Source organism: Lissotriton vulgaris, chromosome 12 (genome assembly GCF_964263255.1).
Source record: "Lissotriton vulgaris chromosome 12, aLisVul1.2, whole genome shotgun sequence".
NCBI lineage: Eukaryota > Metazoa > Chordata > Amphibia > Caudata > Salamandridae > Lissotriton > Lissotriton vulgaris.
Window position 1 is genome coordinate 71,858,293 of NC_141700.1, and position 21,805 is coordinate 71,880,097.

The following is a 21,805-nucleotide window of genomic DNA, read 5'->3' on the forward strand; positions in this document are numbered from 1 at the left end:
GCACAAGGAAGGAGTCCTGGATCCGCTGGATCTTAGAGGTAAAAAAGTCCGCAATCGCCCTGACCCAAGGCGCAGGAGGGGGGGGTCTGGGTAGGTGCTGCGCGAGAAGTTGTAAACTCCCGCACAATGGCGAAAAGCTCCCTACAGGAATTGGAGGCAGCTTCAATTTTTCTCGCGAAATAAGCCTTCTTCTCCGCGAGGATGTTCCGATGGTAAGCTTTCGCCAGAGACCTGTAGGCGAGTTTCGCCGTCGCGTCGTATTTCACGCGCCATGCTCTTTCCGCTACCTTGCATTGCCGATGTGAAGCTGCCAATGCTTCCGTAAACCAAGGGGCAGATGCACCTTTTTCGGGTTTGCGGAGGGGTCTCAGAGGAGCAAGATCATTAAGTCTCTCTGAGAACCAGACCTGCAATCGCTCCACATCCTCCTCTAAGTTCCCCGTTAAAGCACAGGGGTGGTCCGCGCAAGACTGTGCCAGCAGTTCCGGAGTAATCCGGTGAAGTGCCCTGAATCCCACGGCAGTCTTCCAACCGCTCCTTCTGGAACTCCGCGGTCGGTCTGGTTTCCTTGGTAGTCATGGTCGTAGTGTGTTTCTGTCAGTATTGGGTGAGTCACTCTCTGTACGATTTGCGTTGGCTCAGATCGCACCGCCTGCCACCAATGTTAGAAAGGCGATCTTAGGGGTGAGGCAGAGGCTATCTGGCCGACCACCCCGAGACCCACCTCTCCTTATGGAACTGGCCGAGCGCCGTCGAGAGGCCTCCTGGCGAGGTTCCTCTCCTAGGATCGTACAGGCGAGCAATCGCACCACTACAGAAGGACAGCACACAAGGATAGATTCTTACGTCTTTATCAGCAATCAAGGCAGGTTATCTCGGCAAGATATGTACAAACGGATCGAGGGATCCTTAAGGTCTTAGTAACTGTGGGAAGGGGGTAGCGGGACAGTCTTGGTACCAGCCTGGTACAGGGATGCCCTACGCTCAGCTCTCAATCCTCGAGCTGGGGGGTTCCTAGGGGTCGGGCCGCGGCAGCGCCAGCAGGGCTCCGGAGACGGTTTCAGTGAGGTCGGGCCGCGGCACCGCCAGCAGGGCTCCGAAGGTGGTTTCAGAGATGTTGGGCCGCGCCAGCAGTGCTCCGAAGATGGTTTCAGCGAGGTCGAGCCGCGGCAGCGCCAGCAGGGCTCCGAAGATGGTTCCAGCGAGGTCAAACAGCGGCAGCGCAAGCAGGGCTCCGAAGATAGTTTCAGCGAGGTCGAGCCGCGGCAGCAGGGCTCCAAGGATGGTTACAGGGTTCGAAATAGGCGAGTTCTTCTCAGGGTCTCTCTACTCCAGGATACAACTGCTGACCCATTTCAGAGCTGCCCCAGATATAGGTCTGAAGTCCTTTGATGTCCGCACCCTCGCACCTGGGGGTCAGAGGGGCTGGTTTGAGAGTGTCCAGACACCCAGCAGGGGGGTGGAGCCAGCGCCCAGGGAGGCCGGAGGTGATCGAAACCAGGCGTCCGGGGACGGCTGGAGGTCCATCGAAACTCTCCTCCTTGATCCGTCAAGTGGCCGTTTTACTACCTGGTCGGATCTTGGTGCCTCGATGTCGGGGCTTAGCTGGGGCCGCGGCCGAGGCCACGGGGCGTGGACGTGGAAGGCCCAAGATGGAGTCGGGGCCTGAGAGGGTGGCCCGGGATAGGGGTCGGACCAGCAGCGTGGGGCGAGTAGGGGTCGCCATGAGTGGTGGCTCTCGTGAAGGTTGGAGGGGTAGCTTCAGGCCGGAGGACAGGGGTCGATGTCGTCCAGGGCCCGCCATGCGGGAGGAGGGGGACCACGCCACGAGGCCGGGTCCAACAGATATGTACGAGGTGTGAGTATTTTGAAATGAAGTAAAGTATCTAGGGGAATTGTAGTCTTTTTGTTTGGTAGAACCCTGTCATCTTGGTGTATGAAAGGGTTACGTTCTATTTTTATCATTATCTGCCAAGATTTCCATGGCAGATCAGACGTTTGTCCTTCTGTAGCTAATACATTATTTTGCATCTTTCATGAAGTGCCAAGGAACAATTTATTGTATTGTGTACACAGTAATTATTTTGTCTGTGCCTGCACACGTTTTCCATTCAGTTTAAACCTTGTCCAATGGATGTTTTGGTTGGCTTGTAAGGTCTTTGTTATCGGAATAAAAAAAAATATTCCACAGGCCGCAGTGGCTACGAACAAGCACCTAAAAATAACACCTAGAAATTGCTCACAGCATTAGCTATGCAGTTAAGAGCCTGCCCACGTCACGCGCACACCGCATGTACTGCTGATGACTTTAAAATTGATACCACAAAATATATGTCAAATAACTTTGATTTACCTCTCTAGTAACAATACATATAATATGAAAACTGACCTCGCTTGATAGATAAAATCTCTGCTTCTGCATCATATGCCATTACCTTGTGGTGAAAGGCTCCTTTTACTACTGAAGGTGTGATGTCTTCGTCAAAAATGTTTTGACAAGTGTCTGCAATACTGTGTCAGTAAGTGTCCTTACAGTTATTCCATCCACAGGGAAGGCTGCGGCTCGACAGAATTATTATTATTTTTTAAGCCATCCTTAAATGTAATATTTTTTTTCTCCAAATTTTGTTTCTGAGGGCTTATCAAAACAGTTTAATGTGTGAAAGGTTTTATTTAATGGAAGTGCACCTTTTTAGCTAAAACAAGTACATCTATTTGACCTGAAGAGAATGCCAGCTTTCACCCTACAGGCAACAACGGTTAGGACATATATATTCACTGCTGCAATCCTAATTTCTCACGTCATTTGTTAATCGGCGGGAAAACTTTGTAAGAACTTGTAATAATTATAGTCACAGTGGTGTTTTGATTTTATTTTCATCACCTACCCAGTGACATGTTGGCATAGCCTTCTGCTGTGCTTACATCTAGGCACAGGGCCTTCGCCTGTGACTCCACTTGTGCTGATATCAGATTTCACTCTTTGACTTTGACATAGCACCAACTGGGACCATCGGTGTGCTCCAAAAATGGAAAACAATCTTGTTTTTTAGGGGGGGGGGGGGGGGGGGGAGAAATCAACAAGATCTGGATTTGCTTACATTTCTTATGTGCCAAGCAAACCGTGATGTGTCCGGATAACATGCATTGTACTTGGAAGGCCAGCACCAATTAATAATTCAGTACTGTATGGACATCCATATGTTATATGTATTTATGCCAAAATGAAAATGTTCCCCTGGGATTTTTTTTATAAAGATTTGCTTGTGTGAGTACAATGCTACCATAGACCTTGTTCTCCAACATTTATGTTGTTACATCTCTTCATAGTAACTTCAAAGAATCATATGCACTCTTCCAAATTCATATATTACTTCACACTCTGTATATAGACCAAAGATTTGGTGTATCAACCGTACTGGTGAAATATTACAGGAAGCAGCACACTGGAAATTGTGTATTGATGTTTGAGGCTATAATTTAGAGGTTGTTAGGGGCAAAATACTACTACAGGGCTGAATTGAATGTATTCTTCTTGGGCACCCCTCCCTCTGCTGACCTTTTGACTGCTCTGCTGTGCTGACAGTGACGAGTTATTTCCTGCTCAAGGAAGCTGTTCTTTATATACAGTCTAGTAAATGCAATACTACCACTTTTTAGTTTGCAGTTCTTGAATCAATGCCCTGAGAAGGCCCCTAAAGCATCATAAGGAGCTGAAACGCATTGAAAAACATTTTTAGCAGCCCCAATAAAAAAAAAATTGTATTCAAGATATTACTTGGTATTTAAGAATTAACTATCGAATGCAAGACTGCCCCAAATGATTCCTCTAACATCAATAAAATTGACTGGATTTTTTCATTTTGTTTCTTCCTCTTATATAAAACAGGCATTGCTTACATCAGCCTGAGCCCTGAGTGTGAGGTAATACATAATTTTTTTCGAGAGTAAGCATGTTTTAGATTAAATTTGTAAAATGGAGAAAATACTTATAAATATGTTTTCCTTGAACTCACTAATCCATGTTTGAGACTTTTTTCCTTTTTAAGAATTACTATAAATAGATATTACAAAGGAATGTTGTAGAGCAATGACTTTGGTAGCACTGTACTCAATCAAGTAATTCCTAGTGTAAAACTTTTCCTGAGGGAACATTTTGTATTATTAGCCCATTACTAAGGATATGAAGGGTAGCCCTTTCATCTCTTTATTATATATATAGCACCCATTTTGACATTGGTATTGCCTCAAAATCAGGTTCTATAACTTATTGCTCTGGTTTTGAGGATTCTATTCCCAACTGTATGGTATAAAGTTATAGCTAGTTCAAAGCAACCTGAACTACTTTATGTGAAACACATACAACGTAGTCCAAATTAATTTTCATTTCTCTTGATTAACATACATTGTAATGCTCTGTCCCTTTACCTTGTTTTAAAAACAAATTATAATTTTAATGGGGGGAATTTATGGTTACCTTGGTTGCAGATTGCAGCGCTTAAAAAAGAAAATTAATGATGGGTGTTGGACCTTTTTAGACTTTCATTTCTTGTGGCTGGTTTGCAGACCGCTATAGGTGTTTCACCAGCCTCATTGCACACACATACATGGCCTTTAGGTCAGTCATTTTCATCCACAAGTCTTTTCAGATTCAGAAAATGTAAATCGCAGTTTGCCTATACCCCAGCATAGAGAATGTGGTAAGAGGTTAGCCTTATTTAGCTCTATGCTCTTTTAACCGCTTCCGCGCTACCGCGTTTTCCCGCTGTGCGCTGGATTTTCAAAAATCGTGGGTTACGTGACAAAGCCAGCTCGTCATGCGCGTAGCGCAGGTAACGCCCATGACGAGCTGGCTTTGTCATCCGCGCGGAAGTGGTTAAGCTATGACCCTCAAGTTGTTAACTTAAGTGTCAAGGCTGGTGGGCCAAGACTTTACAGATTTTAACATTGGTTAAACGTATGCTCTGAGTAATGCAAAGCCAATAGTATATTTTTCTTTGAACCAATAATATTTTCTTGTGATCAGCATTAAAGCAAAAAATGTCTATAACTGTTCTGAGTACACATTCCTAGCAGGAAGCACCTTTACTGTTGTATTAAAATTTATACACATGGTTTTTGGTTTATATTACAATCTTATGGCTGACAATCAGGTTTCTTATAGAGCGCGACTACTCACCTGTGAGGGTCTCAAGGTGCTGAGTGGGGGGGGGGGTAGCGGTGGGGGCGGGGGGGGGAGGATTGGGTAGATCTGCAGTTAGGTCGAAGAGCCAGATCTTGAGGTCCTTCCTGAAATGCTGCAGTGATGGTGATTGCCTGAGGTGCAGAGGCAGGGAGCTCCAGGTCTTAGCAGAGAGGTAGGGGAAGGATTTTCATCCAGCTGTGGTGTTTTGGATTGTAGGGATGGTAGCAAAGGGCCATTTGGGCATAGCGGCGCTATCTGGTGGAGTGTAGAAGGTGAGGCAGGCATTGATGTATGTAGGTGTGACGTTGTGGATGGCTTTCTAGGTGTGCGTGAGGAGCTTGAAGGTAATTATTTTGTTGAAAGGTAGCCCGTGAAGGTCTCTCAGGTGGCCGGTGATGTGGCGTGGGATGTTCAGGGTGAGTCTGGCGGAGGAATTCTGGATGTTCTGTTGTTTCTGGGTGGTTCCGACGTAGAGTGCGTTGTGGTAGTCTAGTCTGCTGCTGATGGGCGCATGGGTGACTGTTTTTTCCTGGACTCCGAGGAGCTCAGCTTGTAGATCTTACGAAGCAGGCGGAGCATGTGGAAGCAAGAGGATGAAACGGCATTGATTTGGCGTTTCATTGAGATCGAGGGGTCCATGATGATTCTGAGGTTTGTGGGTGGGTTCCGAGCGTTGGGGGCCACCAAAAGTCACCCCAGACGGAGCTCAGGATGAGGACTTCTGTCTTGAGCTTGAGGCAGCTGTCCTTTATCCAGGCGGTGACTGCCTTCACCCCTTTGTGGCAGCACCATGCTTTCCTTTTACCTCTTTATTTTGGCGACATATGCTTGTAATGGAAAAAAATAAACATGACACCACTTCTCCAAGGCCATGCCTTTTACTTTGCCAGTGCTTGCTTAAAAAATTGATTTCCGGCCTTGCAAAAACGTTGCTTCTCATAAACACAGTACAATGAAAAGCGTGAATCCGGTCATAATCCAGCCCAAGGTTTTTGTATAATGCATATATAATAGGTGTTTAATGTTATGCTCGTATAATTCCATCGTGAAATACCAGAGACGACATAAGCATGAGCTCTGATGGCAAATAGTTTGTGGTTGCTACTTGAGCCATCAAATGCCAAAGCAGGACCATCATGCTAAGTTATATTGTTTATTTGTTACGATTGTACATTATCCCTCCGTTTTAGGGCATCTATATGTTTACAAGCCTAAATTGGTTCTCTAAAAGCCGTTCCCGTGAATTGCGTATTTTCACAAAGTGGAGCACTTTCCTGATCTCGTCACATCTACGTTTTCACCTGTCCCGCCCCAGAAGGTTACAAACCGGCAGCCTGAGGCCTCTTAGGTCTGGAAGAGGGATGTTTTTTTTTTACGCTGCCCTGCAGGGAGGGCCCGGTCCTTTGCCGTCTCCATTTCCAGGCCGAACTTTAGCACAGAGCTGGCACTGTCTGCCACTGGATCCAGCGGCGGGCGGGGAAGGGTGTTGGCCCTGAAAGCAGAGCTGTGGTTTTGAAATTACCGTGTGCCGGCCCGCGGTGCCTGGGTAATGACTGGCAACGGAAGGGAGCCGGGCTGTTTTTAGCTGGGCGGGCACAGGGCACCCATCCCTAGCCCCCATCCCTCCCAACCTCTACAAAATGTCCGCCGTCATGAGGTAAGGGGGTGACGTCGCTGCGCTCCCGTGCCTACGTCACCGTTCCCAGGAGCCACCTGTCCATCAACAAGCTGTGCCTCACGCCACTCTGCCACCCGAAAGCAAAACCCGTCCAGTCCTTGGAATGTCCCGAGCCTCCCGCACTGTCAACTCGCTGCCCCTGCGCCATACCGAACGAATAGAGTCCTATATATGCTATGCCCATGCAGCTGCCACGCCAGCACTGGCTGCAGCCAGGTAATATGTTGGCAGTGTGCCTGCCCAGGCGGGTCGCATGTTACTATTGTTGCTCTTAACAGTATGTATGACCACAACATTGCGAATGTGATTCTGGCTTTGCCCCTCGCCACACTGCGAACAGAAATACGCCAGTAAGGTTTTCTCGGCAGTATGTTTCCAAACAGGTAGCCTCTCCTTGCGGGGCTCATGGTTGCAGCTGAACTGATTACATGAGTTTGGAATTTTGGCTACATCCGTATGGACATGCTCTCATGTCTATACCTGTGTCCATGCCTAGACAGCTTGCATGTTAGTAACTTGGTGTGCATAGTGTCTATGCATTTTCATACCTGGTTGCTAGTTACTGATAGAACCGTACCCTTACTTGTTTGCATATTTTGATCAAAGAACGCTTACAGTCACTGATGTTTTTCAATGGCCGTACTTATGCCATTATGTATATTGTGTACAAAATAACACACATGCCAATCTACCACCTGCACTTCTGACTTTAAGCCTTTAATTTTTCCTAAAAAATAAAATACCTCCGGGACACCACAGTTTCCTTTTATATTGCATGTAGGAAGACAACAGTGCCTAATTGGTAGGACGACAACACGCTACCCTTGGAGTAAGTGTGACGACAGGGACTCATGTTCCCTGTGTTTTCCTAAGAGGCAGCACCCTGAGAACAAGCATTGGCATAGCCAATAGGTCTCGCCTTTGGGACCTTATAAGTGTTTAGTTATGTTAGTAGTTTTCTAAAGCGCAACAGCTGCCCCAGCAAAGGGGTGTCCGGCGCTACCAAATCTGAATAACATACTGCCCAGAGGAGTTGTCACAGCTATTACTATATTGAAGGGAAGAGGAAGGTTTTAATGGCTTTTCGAAATGCAAGCAGGTCCTCCATCCCACGAATATGTACCGGCAGAGAATTCCAGAGCCTGGCTGTCAGATACCGGAAAGAACAACCTCCTACTCGGCAAAGTTTAAACCGCGGGACAGTCGCCATGTGCTGTCCCAGCGAGCGCAGTTGTCGGTGGGGCACATACTGGGTCAAAAGATTGCCCAGCACCTCCGGGCTCCCCGATTTTAAGACCTTGAAAGATAGGCAAAGAGCTTTGAACTGAATCCGGGTGTCAATCGGTAGCCAGTGCAGCCTTTGAATAATGGCCCTGACCGAACACCGACGGGGGAGTCCCACCAGAGTTTGGCTGCAGAGTTTTGAACTCGTTGTAGTCGCCGTATCTCTGCTTTGTTAGCCCCTAGGAGCAGAGAACTAGCATAATCTAGTCGAAAGTATGGTAGACTGTACAAGGAGCTGTCGTACTGCTGAGTCAAAGACTTTCAAGAGAGGATTGAGGCCCTTTAACAAGCCAACACAGGTGACCGCAACTCTCTTTGTGTGGGTCTGGAAACTAAGCGAGGAATCCATCCAGACTCCTAGATTCTTTATCAATGTCTTATGCTTCGGCATTGTACCATGGGACCCCGGCCACCAGTGTTCATTCCAAAGGGCGGTATTCTTTCCTACCAGTAAAACCTTGGTTTTACTCGCATTTAACTGTAAACAGTTCTTTGCCATCCATTGAGCCACTGCTGTCATCCCGGCTCTGTATCTAGTAGCCGATATTGATGGTCCCTCAGCTAAGGTGATAACAAGCTGGGTGTCATCAGCATAGGACACCATTGTGAGGTCCCATTTTTTTTTTTTTGCAACAGCCGCCAGTGGCTGTACATAGAGATTAAATAGAGACAGGCTCAATGCTGAGCCTTGGGGGACCCCCTGACCAATGGAATGGGATTGAGAAAGGAACGGAGGGGCTGATAAATGGAAAGATCTTTCAGTCAGAAATGACCTGAACCACTCCAAGGCAGTTCCGGTGACCCCTGCTGCCTCTAGACGATGAAGAAGAATGTCATGTGACACCGTATCAAAGACAGCGCTGAGATCCAACGAGATCAGCGCTGCACTTTGACCGGCATCCAAGATCCAGCAAAATATCCTTGGTGCAACAACATCAAGTGTTGCATGGCTAAGCACTTATAAGGTCCCAAACGTTTGCTTTGAGTGAGTGGCTCATGCAGGTATGCCACTGTGAGGTAGAGATGCTGCAAGTGCTTTTACAGGAGCCCCTGTGACATTGCGCCTCTTCAAAATGTATCTTGGGTCTGGTGTAATACTTCTAGACCCTATTCCCGTCTTCTCGCACCCAATGCATCCTTAAATGTCCCATGTACAGCCGGGGTCGACACTCCTATGCCCTCCAGTGACACTTTACCTGTCACAGGTGTTGGTGGTGGACGTCGTGGTGGTGGACGTGGTGGTGGACTTTGTGGTGGTGGACTTTGTGGTGGTGGACGTGTTGGTGGTGGACGTGTTGGTGGTGGACGTGGACTTGGTGGTGGTGGACTTGGTGGTGGTTGACGTGGAGTATGTGGTGGAATACGTGGTGGTTGACGTGGAGTATGTGGTGGAGTATGTGGTGGTTGACGTGGAGTACGTGGTGGTTGACGTGGAGTACGTGGTGGTTGACGTGGAATACGTGGTGGTTGACGTGGAGTACGTGGTGGTTGACGTGGAGTATGTGGTGGTTGACGTGGAGTATGTGGTGGTTGACGTGGAGTATGTGGTGGTTGACGTGGAGTATGTGGTGGTTGACGTGGAGTATGTGGTGGTTGACGTGGAGTATGTGGTGGTTGACGTGGAGGACGTGGTGGTTGACGTGGAGGACGTGGTGGTTGACGTGGAGGACGTGGTGGTTGACGTGGAGGACGTGGTGGTTGACGTGGAGGACGTGTTGGTGGAGGACGTGTTGGTGGAGGACGTGTTGGTGGAGGACGTGTTGGTGGAGGACGTGTTGGCGGTGGACGTGGAGTATGTGGTGGACGTGGAGTATGTGGTGGACGTGGAGTATGTGGTGGACGTGGAGTATGTGGTGGACGTGGAGTATGTGGTGGACGTGGAGTATGTGGTGGACGTGGAGTATGTGGTGGACGTGGAGTATGTGGTGGACGTGGAGTATGTGGTGGACGTGGAGTATGTGGTGGACGTGGAGTATGTGGTGGACGTGGAGTATGTGGTGGAGTACGTGGTGGTTGACGTGGAGGACGTGGTGGAGTACGTGGAGGACGTGGTGGTTGACGGTGAGGACGTGGTGGTTGACGGTGAGGACGTGGTGGTTGACGGTGAGGACGTGGTGGTTGACGGTGAGGACGTGGTGGTTGACGTGGCGGTGGTGGAGGACGTGGCGGTGGTGGAGGACGTGGCGGTGGTGGAGGACGTGGCGATGGTGGAGGACGTGGCGGTGGTGGAGGACGTGGCGGTGGTGGAGGACGTGGCGGTGGTGGAGGACCTGGGGGTGGACATGGTGGTGGTGTTGGACGTGGGGGTGGACATGGTGGTGGTGTTGGACGTGGGGGTGGACATGGTGGTGGTGTACGTGATGTGGTGGTGGTTGGGGCGAAAGAATAGGGTTATATTTTTGTTAAAATGGTTCAGTCCGTCAGATTAGTTAAAATGGTTCAGTTTCTAAGTGTGGTATTGGCGCCCAGACTAACCATCAGAGGCCGCTCGCAATTTATTATGGATTGTTATGTTGCTGGTATCACTGGGCGTGGATTGTATGGCTTGCACATTGGCAATATTTTGATGGGGATACCCATGCCAGCATCTACATTGTTTTACATGTTGGGTCTGTCCATTGATGCACATACTCCCTTGATAGTTTTGACAACAGTTGTCCTGCCCTAAACGCAAACTGCTTCCTTGTGGCCCAAAGCAACTTCGAGATTGTTTTTATTGTTGGTAGTGCTCTAGACTGTGTTTACCTGGAACGATCGCTTGTGTTGCTTGCTCTTTCATTATTGAGGTGACCTCCACACTCAAGGTCATTACGGACATAGTTAACGTTTCGCCTGCCAATCATTGATTTCAGGTGTGCTGGTCTAATCAGTTCAATAGAAGTAAAACAAGACTACAACACCCAGAATGCAGTATACTCTCACACAAGTCCACCCCCGGGAACGATGTTTATAACGACCTGGAGGGAGGAGGTCACACTATTCCTACTCTTGGACCTCATGTCCTGCCGCTTTGGCTTCACTCTTTCATCAGCTCTCATTGACTGAGTATAGGAGTGAACGCTTCTCATGGCAGCCCTCGTATGCTTGACCCAAGAGTGGGCTTTTATTGTATTTTAATAGCATCTCATTCCCCTGAAAAAGCCCTTAAGGGCGGACAAATAAGAGGCGAGTTGTTTTGCTCTGGGAGGTTGCCAGACTCTTGAGGTTTTTACAGCGGTGCATCTTGAAAGGATTGGTGTGTGGTTTAAGGGGGGCTCTCCAAACGTGCTGTGGGTATTGTGGGGCTGTGGAGATGTGCGGGGTGGTCTTGTCTAGATATGTTCCATGCTTGGTGGGAACAGTGTGGGCGTGTCGGCTGGTGTCAGTGGGAGGTGTTGGCCGGCGTGCATGGCTGTAGTGGGTGCCCGGCGCGCCAGCTGTTTGTGTGTTTGCATTCTCCGCACAATGCCTCTGTTGTGCGGCCTTCTCCGCCCCTGGTAAATGCGAGGTCTGTTCCGCCGGTGGTGTGTTTATTTACCCAGCCCGTGTAGTTCCTGCATTGATGGCCGCCCCTGCCGATGGAGGAGGTGTGTTTACCTCTCTCTCTCTCTCTCTCTCTCTCTCCTGCAGAGGCGGCTCTGCCTGGGGAGGCGTGAGTGGGACGCCCCTGCCCTCCACCGGCGGAAGGTGGGGAGCACACCGAGGGTGCGGCACGAAGGGAAGCCCGCCCGTGCCAGCGGGAGACCCCGCCCCCTCGGTGTGCTGAGGGGGGGAGAGGCACGGATGTGCAAGCGGGACACGGAAATGGGCGGCAGAAAAGTCTCACCCACAAGTTGGAACTGGTTCCTGCAGCTACGGAAAAAGACATGAGAGGTTTGGGTTTCACTTTCATTATACATGTTTGGGAAAGAGCCGCGCCAATGTTCGCCGTCTCTGAGGGCTTCTCTGAAGGAAACTGCAGATCACAAGGGCTTGCTAGGAAAGTGACCCGCCTCCCCAGTAATTATAACCGGTTCTAGGGGGTTTGAGGCAATGTCTGCAAACTGCGGGCAGAGAGAATGTGCGAGTACCTATGTGTCTGAGTATCCACGGCCCTCGCTCGCATTATGTGCCTGTAAGGTGTGTGTTCGAAATCCACCACCGTCTGTGTTTAACCACTGAGTGCAGCCTGGTCTCAGCGCTGCTTTTGCATGGTCAGTTCATATCACATGTATGTTGATGCTTCCACCCCACAGAGGCAGCCGCATGCTTCGGCTGGTGTGGCAATGAACGTATCGTCGTGGGGCTTGCATCTCCTTTATTGCAGCATTTATAAAGTGCTTACTTCCCTATGTGGGGTACGAAGGCGCCTGTCTACATGGGCAGCAGAGCAAGCCCGCTCCACATAGAATGGAGTTGTATTTATGTTGCGATTACTGCTCCTGACGAGGCGTTGAAGCGCTTTGCCACGAGTACAGAGCTGCTCTTGAACCCAAGGTTCCCCGAGGTAAGTGGGTTAATATCATTAAGAACATTGAAAAACAAAACACGATTTTTTTATACATCATTGTTAAAGAAATGAATACTAGTTTCAGATGTTTTGGAACATGACTAAAATTCTCTGGTAGCTGGCCTTGACAGCGGTTAAAAGTCAATTTGAACCTTGATATTTAGTGTATCCAAAATATATACCTGAAGGTGTTTTTCTCATGCAGAGCATACCTCTATGACGACAGCAGTGACCTCTCTTAGGAAAACAAAACGGGTTTCAAGCTACTACTTGAGAAAAGAAACACTCTATCAATTCAGTTGTCTCTCTGATATCTTCTGCTTTTTAGGAAAAGCATCGTTTGCCTTGTTTCATAGCACAGACCACCTGAACCTTAAGCAAAAACTTCCTGCTCACAAGGAACTACCAGAAAAGGTCCAATGTCTGCCTCCAACTGATATGCTGGCTGACATCCTAGCGTTACTGTAGGATTTACACCACTCAATGAGCATTATGAGACAAGTTCATAAATGCTGCTTCCATCTTGGGACACCATACCATGTTGGCTGTTCTTCACTTTTACATATGTGTGCCAGCAATTATGATCCTTGTATTTCAACAGGAAGGAAACTAGAAACAAAGCCACGTTAATATAGGATCACCTGGCTGCAGTTGGAAATTCTACAAACATTTTGTTCAAATGCCATTTTAATTTCTTCTTTGATTAACGTTTTTACTGAATTTGAAAAAGGAACACAGTTAATGTCTTTGTATAAAACTTAGTCTGTTCTCTGATTGATTCTTTCCCTTTCTTTCCTTCAGGTCGGAGAAGGAAGGGTTATCATCGGAAGGAAGCGGAGTTCCGAAAGATGCGCACTCCATCCAAGGGCGGCCCCGGGGAGCGGGCGATGGGACTGGCGGCTTGGCATCTGGGAGCACTGACATTGCACTAGCTGGGAGCTTGTGGGTGGCGATCTCGCCCTCCCCTCCTATTCACACCGGGATGGTGTACTAGCGGGCGACTCTGAGTTCTGTTTTGGCACCATTTTCGCCGGATTGGGGGCTTTGCATGGCAGCGGTGTAACCGTGGAGAGGCCGGGGTACCACAAACTTATGGATTTTGATAAGAGAGGAGGGAAAGGGGAGACGGAAGAAGGCAAAAGGATGTCCAAGGTAGGCGGCGGAAGAAACACACATGGAAACCGCAGCGCCGGGACCAACTCCGGAGTCTTGATGGTGGGGCCCAACTTTCGGGTTGGGAAGAAGATTGGATGTGGCAACTTTGGGGAACTCCGTCTTGGTGAGTACGTTCGTTCATATGATATGAACTGGTCTTCTAAGAAATATTCTCTCCATTAGCCATTAGTAAAAACGACTAGGTTTAGGGGATAATTTGATTTTATTTGCGCATGTTGACCATCACTGACCATGCTGGAAGCTGATGAACAGATTATAAATTTGTGTACGCACATAAGTAACCATGTATCCTGATATGTCTATTATTTGACCTGGTTTTTTTTTTTTTACCGTTGTACGTGTGCAATTACTCATTTAGGTAGCACCCCATTGATTACTCCTATTTCTTTCATCCGTGTCTCCCACACAATCCAGTGCCTCTCCCTCTTGACTTCTTAGAACCAGGCAATGGGCTCTCTTTCTCACAACTGTGCATTTGATGTGATAATCGTTATCAGGCTTATACACTGGAGGTGAGATTATCTATGTAAAGGAACTATTTGAATTTCCCAGGAGTTATTAAAATAACTTGAAATACACTAGGTGTTGTCTATAGCTTTAGGTAAGCAGTGATCAGCTGTAAACTTCTGTGAAAGACACAAAATAAACACACCCTCTAAGTAGGAACGATACCAAATTTGTGACCTTGACGAAGGTCTTGTGAAGAAGAATTCTACCTTGATCGTATAATTCAAGTTTTGTAAAAGTGCAAACTATACTCTTGTAGGCTGCGTTCATCTAGCATGGGCTCGGTGTTGCTTGCTCCATTGTTCTCTTCATACCCTAATGACATTGCTGATTACAAAGATGTTAAAGTGCAATTCCACCAGAGGCAGCACTAAGATGTGCCTACCTCTATTTTATGCTTAACATTTGTGCCTCCACTCCTCTAATCTATCTCTTTATACTACATTGCTGAGAGTATCAGAAACGAAATGTGTGGTATCGTTATCGTTCACTAACTGGCCTGCTACAGAAATAACACTCCTACCCACTTGTCATAGGTATCCCTCATTTCATAATTGGTATAGCCATCAAAAGACAATAAAACTCAGATTTGTCTATTAAAATACTAATGCACTCAACAGGCACCTAAATCGCATCACTTTCCTCCTCCAGCCCCCAAATAGGTTCCCCATTTCTGCTTTTGGGTGGACACAAGGAACCCTCTTAACATATTCGATATGTTTTCTTTAATTAGGTACGTTGTTTCAGTAACTAGACATTAATTATTTTCTTGACATTGCACTCTGTCTCCTCTCTGCTCTTTTTATTCATGCGCATTTCCCTGGATTATTAGGGTACTTGGGAGGCTTTCTACTCCCTGAAACACACAATCATTGAGTAGCAACTTTCCCTGCTTCATCGTCATGAAAACTGAGTACGACACTCTGGGACCAGCCAGAATTAAGAGAAATTTCATGCCTCCTGCCTCAATCCAATATTCCTCATACACCAGCTTTTCGCTAAACTGGCCAATGAAGCGAGATTAACTCAATACCCTCTTTTAACTGGTCAGCACCTCTAGTGTCAATTAGTACATTGGATTGAGAATTTGGTGACCCCGCTTATCTTCAATGCTGGCCCTCAAACTATATGCTTCAGGCACTAGATATTAATCGAGGAAAGATGTCTGTTCAAAATGTTAACATTTGCACAGAAAGCTTTTGCTATTGAAGCGTCCCACTACAGGGTTGGCCTCCTTTCACCTTGCAGCATGATGAGAACTCTGTGCTCGGCCAACATGAACTTACTTGATCCCCCATTTTCATATTCCGTTCTTTCGAAGGAAATGGTCTCTGAATCAACTTTCCACCAGTATTTTGTTTTTTTCAAACCTTTTATTGAAAAGAACCTGCTATACATTACATTAGACCATATTGACATTACACCAATAAATATAATTTTTCTTCTCGTAACAAGGCATATATTCGAGTATTTCCCACTTGTACCGTAGACTTTCCACCAGTATTTTAAACATCTACAATGTCCATGCTTTTCTTAAATCACTGAAGAAGTCTGTTTTGTTCCCCCCAGAGGATGTTGAATAATTGTTTTGAACCCTGTTTTTAATCTCTTCAATGGATTAAATTGCCTTTTATTCCTTCCATGTTAGTCAAGCACTAGCCGTAGCAATATAATTGGGCCTCGCAGCTCTAAAAAAAAAAAAAAAAAAAAAAAAGATACGTTTTAGGGTCCTTGTCTACCTGTCCTTGTGACCCGCGATTTCCTGAATGTATGCATTCATTACATGAAATCGTAGAGAATGTTGTGATAGCCTAGTGCAAGGGTAACTTCAGATCTATGTTCAGTAATTGTGCCATTATCATTGACCAGGAAGTTTCTCCTCCAGTGCTGGTGTCTAGCCAGGTTGTGTAATGTTCTTGTCTTTGAGTCCTTAGATAAGCTAAACTGATATGGCCTCTATTAATGCAAAATGCTCCATGGCAACTGGGCAGAACTGTCTGCATTTTTGTCATTGGATTCACCAGCCATGGAAAGCCTTAAAAATAAAGGTACAATGAAACAAGCATTAGAAATGCAATAGGTCTCGCAGCATTAGAGTTAGTGCTTTTAGAATTGTTTATGGGTTTTTTTTGTAAATCTTTAGCATGAGGTTGAGGGTGAGTGAGGGTGAGGGGTTGAGGGTGAGTGAGGGTGAGGCTGAGGGGTTGAGGGTGAGGGTGAGTGAGGGTGAGTGAGGGGTTGAGGGTGAGTGAGGGGTTGAGGGTGAGTGAGGGTGAGTGAGGAGTTGAGGGTGAGTGAGGGTGAGTGAGGGGTTGAGGGTGAGTGAGGGTGAGGGGTTGAGGGTGGGTGAGGGGTTGAGGGTGGGTGAGGGGTTGAGGGTGGGTGAGGGTGAGGGGTTGAGGGTGAGTGAGGGTGAGGGTGAGTGAGGGTGAGTGAGGGGTTGAGGGTGAGGGTGAGTGAGGGTGAGTGAGGGGTTGAGGGTGAGTGAGGGTGAGTGAGGGGTTGAGGGTGAGTGAGGGTGAGTGAGGGGTTGAGGGTGAGTGAGGGTGAGGGGTTGAGGGTGGGTGAGGGGTTGAGGGTGAGTGAGGGGTTGAGGGTGAGTGAGGGTGAGTGAGGGGTTGAGGGTGAGTGAGGGTGAGGGGTTGAGGGTGGGTGAGGGGTTGAGGGTGGGTGAGGGTGAGGGGTTGAGGGTGAGTGAGGGTGAGTGAGGGGTTGAGGGTGAGGGTGAGTGAGGGTGAGGGTGAGTGAGGGTGAGTGAGGGGTTGAGGGTGAGTGAGGGTGAGTGAGGGGTTGAGGGTGAGTGAGGGTGAGGGGTTGAGGGTGGGTGAGGGGTTGAGGGTGGGTGAGGGTGAGGGGTTGAGGGTGAGTGAGGGTGAGTGAGGGTGAGTGAGGGGTTGAGGGTGAGTGAGGGTGAGTGAGGGGTTGAGGGTGAGTGAGGGGTTGAGGGTGAGTGAGGGTGAGTGAGGGGTTGAGTGTGAGTGAGGGGTTGAGGGTGAGTGAGGGTGAGGGGTTGAGGGTGGGTGAGGGGTTGAGGGTGAGTGAGGGTGAGTGAGGGGTTGAGGGTGAGTGAGGGTGAGGGGTTGAGGGTGGGTGAGGGGTTGAGGGTGGGTGAGGGTGAGGGGTTGAGGGTGAGTGAGGGTGAGGGTGAGTGAGGGGTTGAGGGTGAGGGTGAGTGAGGGTGAGGGTGAGTGAGGGGTTGAGGGTGAGTGAGGGGTTGAGGGTGAGTGAGGGGTTGAGGGTGAGTGAGGGTGAGTGAGGGGTTGAGGGTGAGTGAGGGTGAGTGAGGGGTTGAGGGTGAGTGAGGGTGAGGGGTTGAGGGTGGGTGAGGGGTTGAGGGTGGGTGAGGGGTTGAGGGTGGGTGAGGGTGAGGGGTTGAGGGTGAGTGAGGGTGAGTGAGGGTGAGTGAGGGGTTGAGGGTGAGGGTGAGTGAGGGTGAGTGAGGGTGAGTGAGGGTGGGTGAGGGTGAGTGTGGGTGAGTGTGGGTGAGGGATTGAGGGTGAGGGGTAACAGTAAATCATTCATTCCTCACACACAAATAGAGGACATTCCGTTTAACGATCCTTCCAACAATCTATTCACCTGGAGCATTTTTACAAGACGACTCCTGAGAAGAAAGCTGCCGGAACAAATGAACGGCTGTGGACTGTCATTGAGAGACTCCCTTTTCCGCGTTGGTTTTTGTTTGGTCCAGATGGTTACGTGAGCGTCATCATGTGGCCATTATCATCAGCGTGGCAACAGTCGGTAAACTGAAGGGGTGAGCTCAACCTGTATGCTTTTTATGCCAGGCCCACCCCGCCAGTACCCACTCTAAGTTCCTGGTTGTGACGTCACGCAGCACAGGATGCGCAGTGCAGCGATTGGGTTTTAGGCGTGGAAAGTGGGCGGGACTTCGGGTTGTCACCGTAGACGTCAGCGGTTTTTGCGGAAGTGTATGATGATGGCGATGGAGTTAGGCAGACAGCAGCAGGAAGGTGCATTTGGCTCGTTACCTGTCGACCCACTTTCCCGGTTCACGTGCCCAGTCTGCCTGGAGGTCTTCGAGAACCCCGTGAGAGTCAAGTGCGGACATGTGTGAGTGTGACACCCGTGGACCGAAGCTCGAAAAGGACATAATGTGTCAGGGAAGCAAATTGGAAAACTGGCAGGGCCAGTGAGTGGGTCAGCGAGTCACTAATAGGAAAATTATAGGCCGCCGGAGGGTGAGGGTGGTGGGAGGAGGCCCCACATTGAAAATATGCGCGAGCTGCGGTTGTTCAGTGAAAAGTAAAGTAGCTCTGAGTCTTCACTGAGTAGCATATAGTCGAATGGACTGCAACGCTGCAGGAGAATGGAGTTGGTTGGAAGAGGGGAACGGTCACGACTTTAGATTGCAACTAGCAGTGTCGTAGGCAGGGTATCTGGGCCAGTGATTAAGTTGCCAGCCTAATACATTTCTGAAAATGGGGAAATCAGACGAATGTGGCGAGTAGTGCGGGTGTTGGAAAACTAATTGGGGATTCCGTAAATTGGTTACAGCAGAAAGGAGACTCAGTCTTGAAGGGCATCTCCGTGAGCAACGGAGCCGATGAAATTGGCAATAAGAACAAGCAAGACGGAGGGAAGAGAGGGGAGGGGGGAGGAGAAATGCGACACGGCGCGAGGGGAGGGGGAGGAGAAATGCGACACGGCGGGAGGGGGCGGAGCGGGTAAAACACGACGGACGTGCACGCGCCCGTGACTTTTAAGGTCAATGCGCATGCGCATAAGCTTAATGCGCATGCGCATTGACCTTAAAAGTCACGGGCACTGCAAGGAATCGCCACGATTCCTTGCAGTGTAGATAAAGAGTGGATAACTCGCAATACTCTCGCCTTGCTCGATGCGCATGCGCATCGACAGGCGAGACCTAAAAAGGCACCCTTGCCTCTCTTCTTCACATCTTTAATTTTGCATTCAATATTGGTTGTGCTCCCCTGATGCATACTGAGTAGAACCTCTCGTGGTTGGGCTTGTGTCTGCGTCTTCCTCCTCTCATGAGAAAAGGTCTAATGTGGTTTAGAAGCTTTTGAGATTGGATATGTTTGCATAGCGTCTGCTCCCCAAAGTCAAAGATAATGGGGGTGATTAATTGTGGATCTTGATCTTGTTTGTGGCTAGGGGTGCTTCTTTTACTTCAAAATTACAGTTGTCAAGGAACACCTGTATCCATAACAACCTCTGGATGCAAGAGCAAGACGAACAGTAACTCAGCTATTCTGTGCTTTAATGTACAACCATAACTAACCCCACTTATGTCTCTTGGCTGATTTCCAAAGTTTACTTTGCCTGATTTAATTGTGTTCTGAATAACCTGTGACTTTGTTCTCCTGAAAGATCACTTTTTCAAGTATAATGAAGATATTGAAGTTTTCTCTTTACGGAAAACACCTACTTTCGGGTTTCAAAGTCAATACTTTTTTGGAAAAAAGGGGGGTTAAAGGAGGTGCAAGCTGGTGTAGAAGCGCCAGATACTGCACTTAACTCAGTCTGATCTCACTCCTCCCTTCACTGATCAGAATATTTACCTGCAGGCACTTACACGCTCTCCCCTCCCCCCTCCCCCATCTTAAAGGGCTCAACATTAGCCTCTGACAGTGCATTTTGCTAGTGCCATCCAAGGCTTATATATGGAAAGAAGATGAGACTGTTGTGACATTTTAAGCCTTGTGTCAAAGCAAGCGAAGTTTTGCCCATGCAGGATAGTAAAGCAAACCAAACAATGTGAAGATTAGTGTTTCAAATAAATTATGCAAAAATCAATACATTATACAAGACTGAAAGTAAATCTGGGTAGGGCTACTTATAGAGCATTGCAAGGAAACTTATCTCTCCGCAAGTCACTTTTTTGGCAGGCACAAATACTGTGTTCTAGCAAACCTTGGTTTATGAAGGATACCATTCATGTCCAGCAAGAGAATAAGTAAACCGGCTGCTGTTTAGGCAGTACCTCAGCTTTTGGATAAGAGTTGCTTGTGGATTTATTCATATTTTCTACTGGACTGAGAACTAACTACCTGCAGTGCCTTCTTCAGATTTGTAAATCTAAGTATCTTTTAAGGGAGAGTCAACTGTTTTTATTTAAAGAATGGCCAAGTGAAATTACCTGAATCCACAAGAAGGCACCGTTTCTTCTGTTAAGGCTGGGATTGATCTTAGATCACCGGATTCATAAAGCTAAACAGAATAGTCTTCATTAAACTCCGAAGCATTTCTAACTTGACAAGAGGCTCCTAAACCAGATTTGTGTGTGAAAAGCCACCAGAGCAGATCACCCCTACTCTGATTTCCTTGCAACCTTTAAAATGATATATTGCTCATGTATGAAAGTTATGGCTTCTCTTAAAATCAAGTTTCCATTCTCTGGCTGGATGCAGAGTCAGTCAGTAAATACTGAATGAATTGTACAATAAACAAACATGCAGCACATAACGTTCCTGTGCAGGAGAAGCAGATATATCAATCCTCAGGTTGTCCCAAGTCTCGAATCCTGGTCTCTGTCCTTGCAGAAACCCACATTGACTTATAATTCAAGGATATTTAAAATGCTCTTCATTTAACTCTTCCTGGTGCAGATGTTTCCATCTTCACAACAACCTCACTGACTACTTTGTCCGAGTAAACTTTTTTCAATACAGGAATTGCTCAAATATGGGCGGAGGAATTAACTGTAACTTGCAAGGAGATACATTTTCCCCAACTGCAACGAAGTCTCCAAACAGACTTCTGCTGTGCCTTAGCAAAAGATTCACCCAAACTTAAAGCTGACCCTTGCATTTTTGTTTCTATAGAATCGCAGAGATGGCATTTACAGTGCAGTGCACAAAAACATATACTATATTGATCATCAAAATGCACATTCTGTTTGGTTCTTTGAATCCGGTTTATTGGGATTTCACCTCAAATTCAGATTTCATTCCTTGCATAATTCTCAGTGGGGCGCACCTTGCTGTTAGCTTCCTTAATTCAAACCTAATTCTTAGATTGGCATATCTTTAAGTAACCCTGCCATTAAAAATGTAATTTGTTGTATTGCAAAGTGTTAAAATACAGTCACAGACTGTGAGCAGGGTAAACAATTGGTGGCATATATACAGATTTGATATAGCTGCTTTTCCTGCACAGGAACGTTTTGTGCTGCATGTTTGTTTATTGTACCAATTTGTTAGATCTTGCGATACAGCAGGTAAATGATTGTTGGGGAAATTATAGGTCAGTGTCACCTTCTAGCCACTTCCTGTTTTCTCATGTATGCCAAAGGGATTAGTGACTACCACAGGAAACAATTTGGTGATAGAGAGCAAGAATGTCTCTGTCAGGTGAGGAGGGGTTTTGTTGCCCTCCCAGACTCAAGAAAATGATCTTCCTTATCAACCAGATGATCTGTCCTGACTACTCCTCCCCTTCCAACACTGGTAGACAGGCCAATATTATGTTGTGTACTCAGTAGGCGAAGTGCAAGCTCCTGTCAAGATCACTTCCTGAACAG

General features: G+C 47.6%; 1 protein-coding gene across 2 annotated transcripts in view; it reads left to right on the forward strand.

Annotated features, from left to right (window-relative positions):
- The window catches only part of CSNK1G2 (casein kinase 1 gamma 2), a 142,410-nt gene that overhangs the window by 45,031 nt on the left and 75,574 nt on the right, over positions 1-21,805 (forward strand). Inside the window, exons 1-2 of one of the 2 annotated variants that reach the window (XM_086947173.1) lie at positions 11,755-11,999; positions 13,417-13,894. In XM_086947173.1, coding sequence (XP_086803299.1) covers positions 13,708-13,894 — 187 coding nt within the window. In that variant the 5' untranslated portion in view covers positions 11,755-11,999; positions 13,417-13,707. Of the gene's footprint in view, positions 1-11,754; positions 12,000-13,416; positions 13,895-21,805 lie in introns of those variants that run through there. The other variant, XM_086947172.1, reaches the window with a different exon arrangement.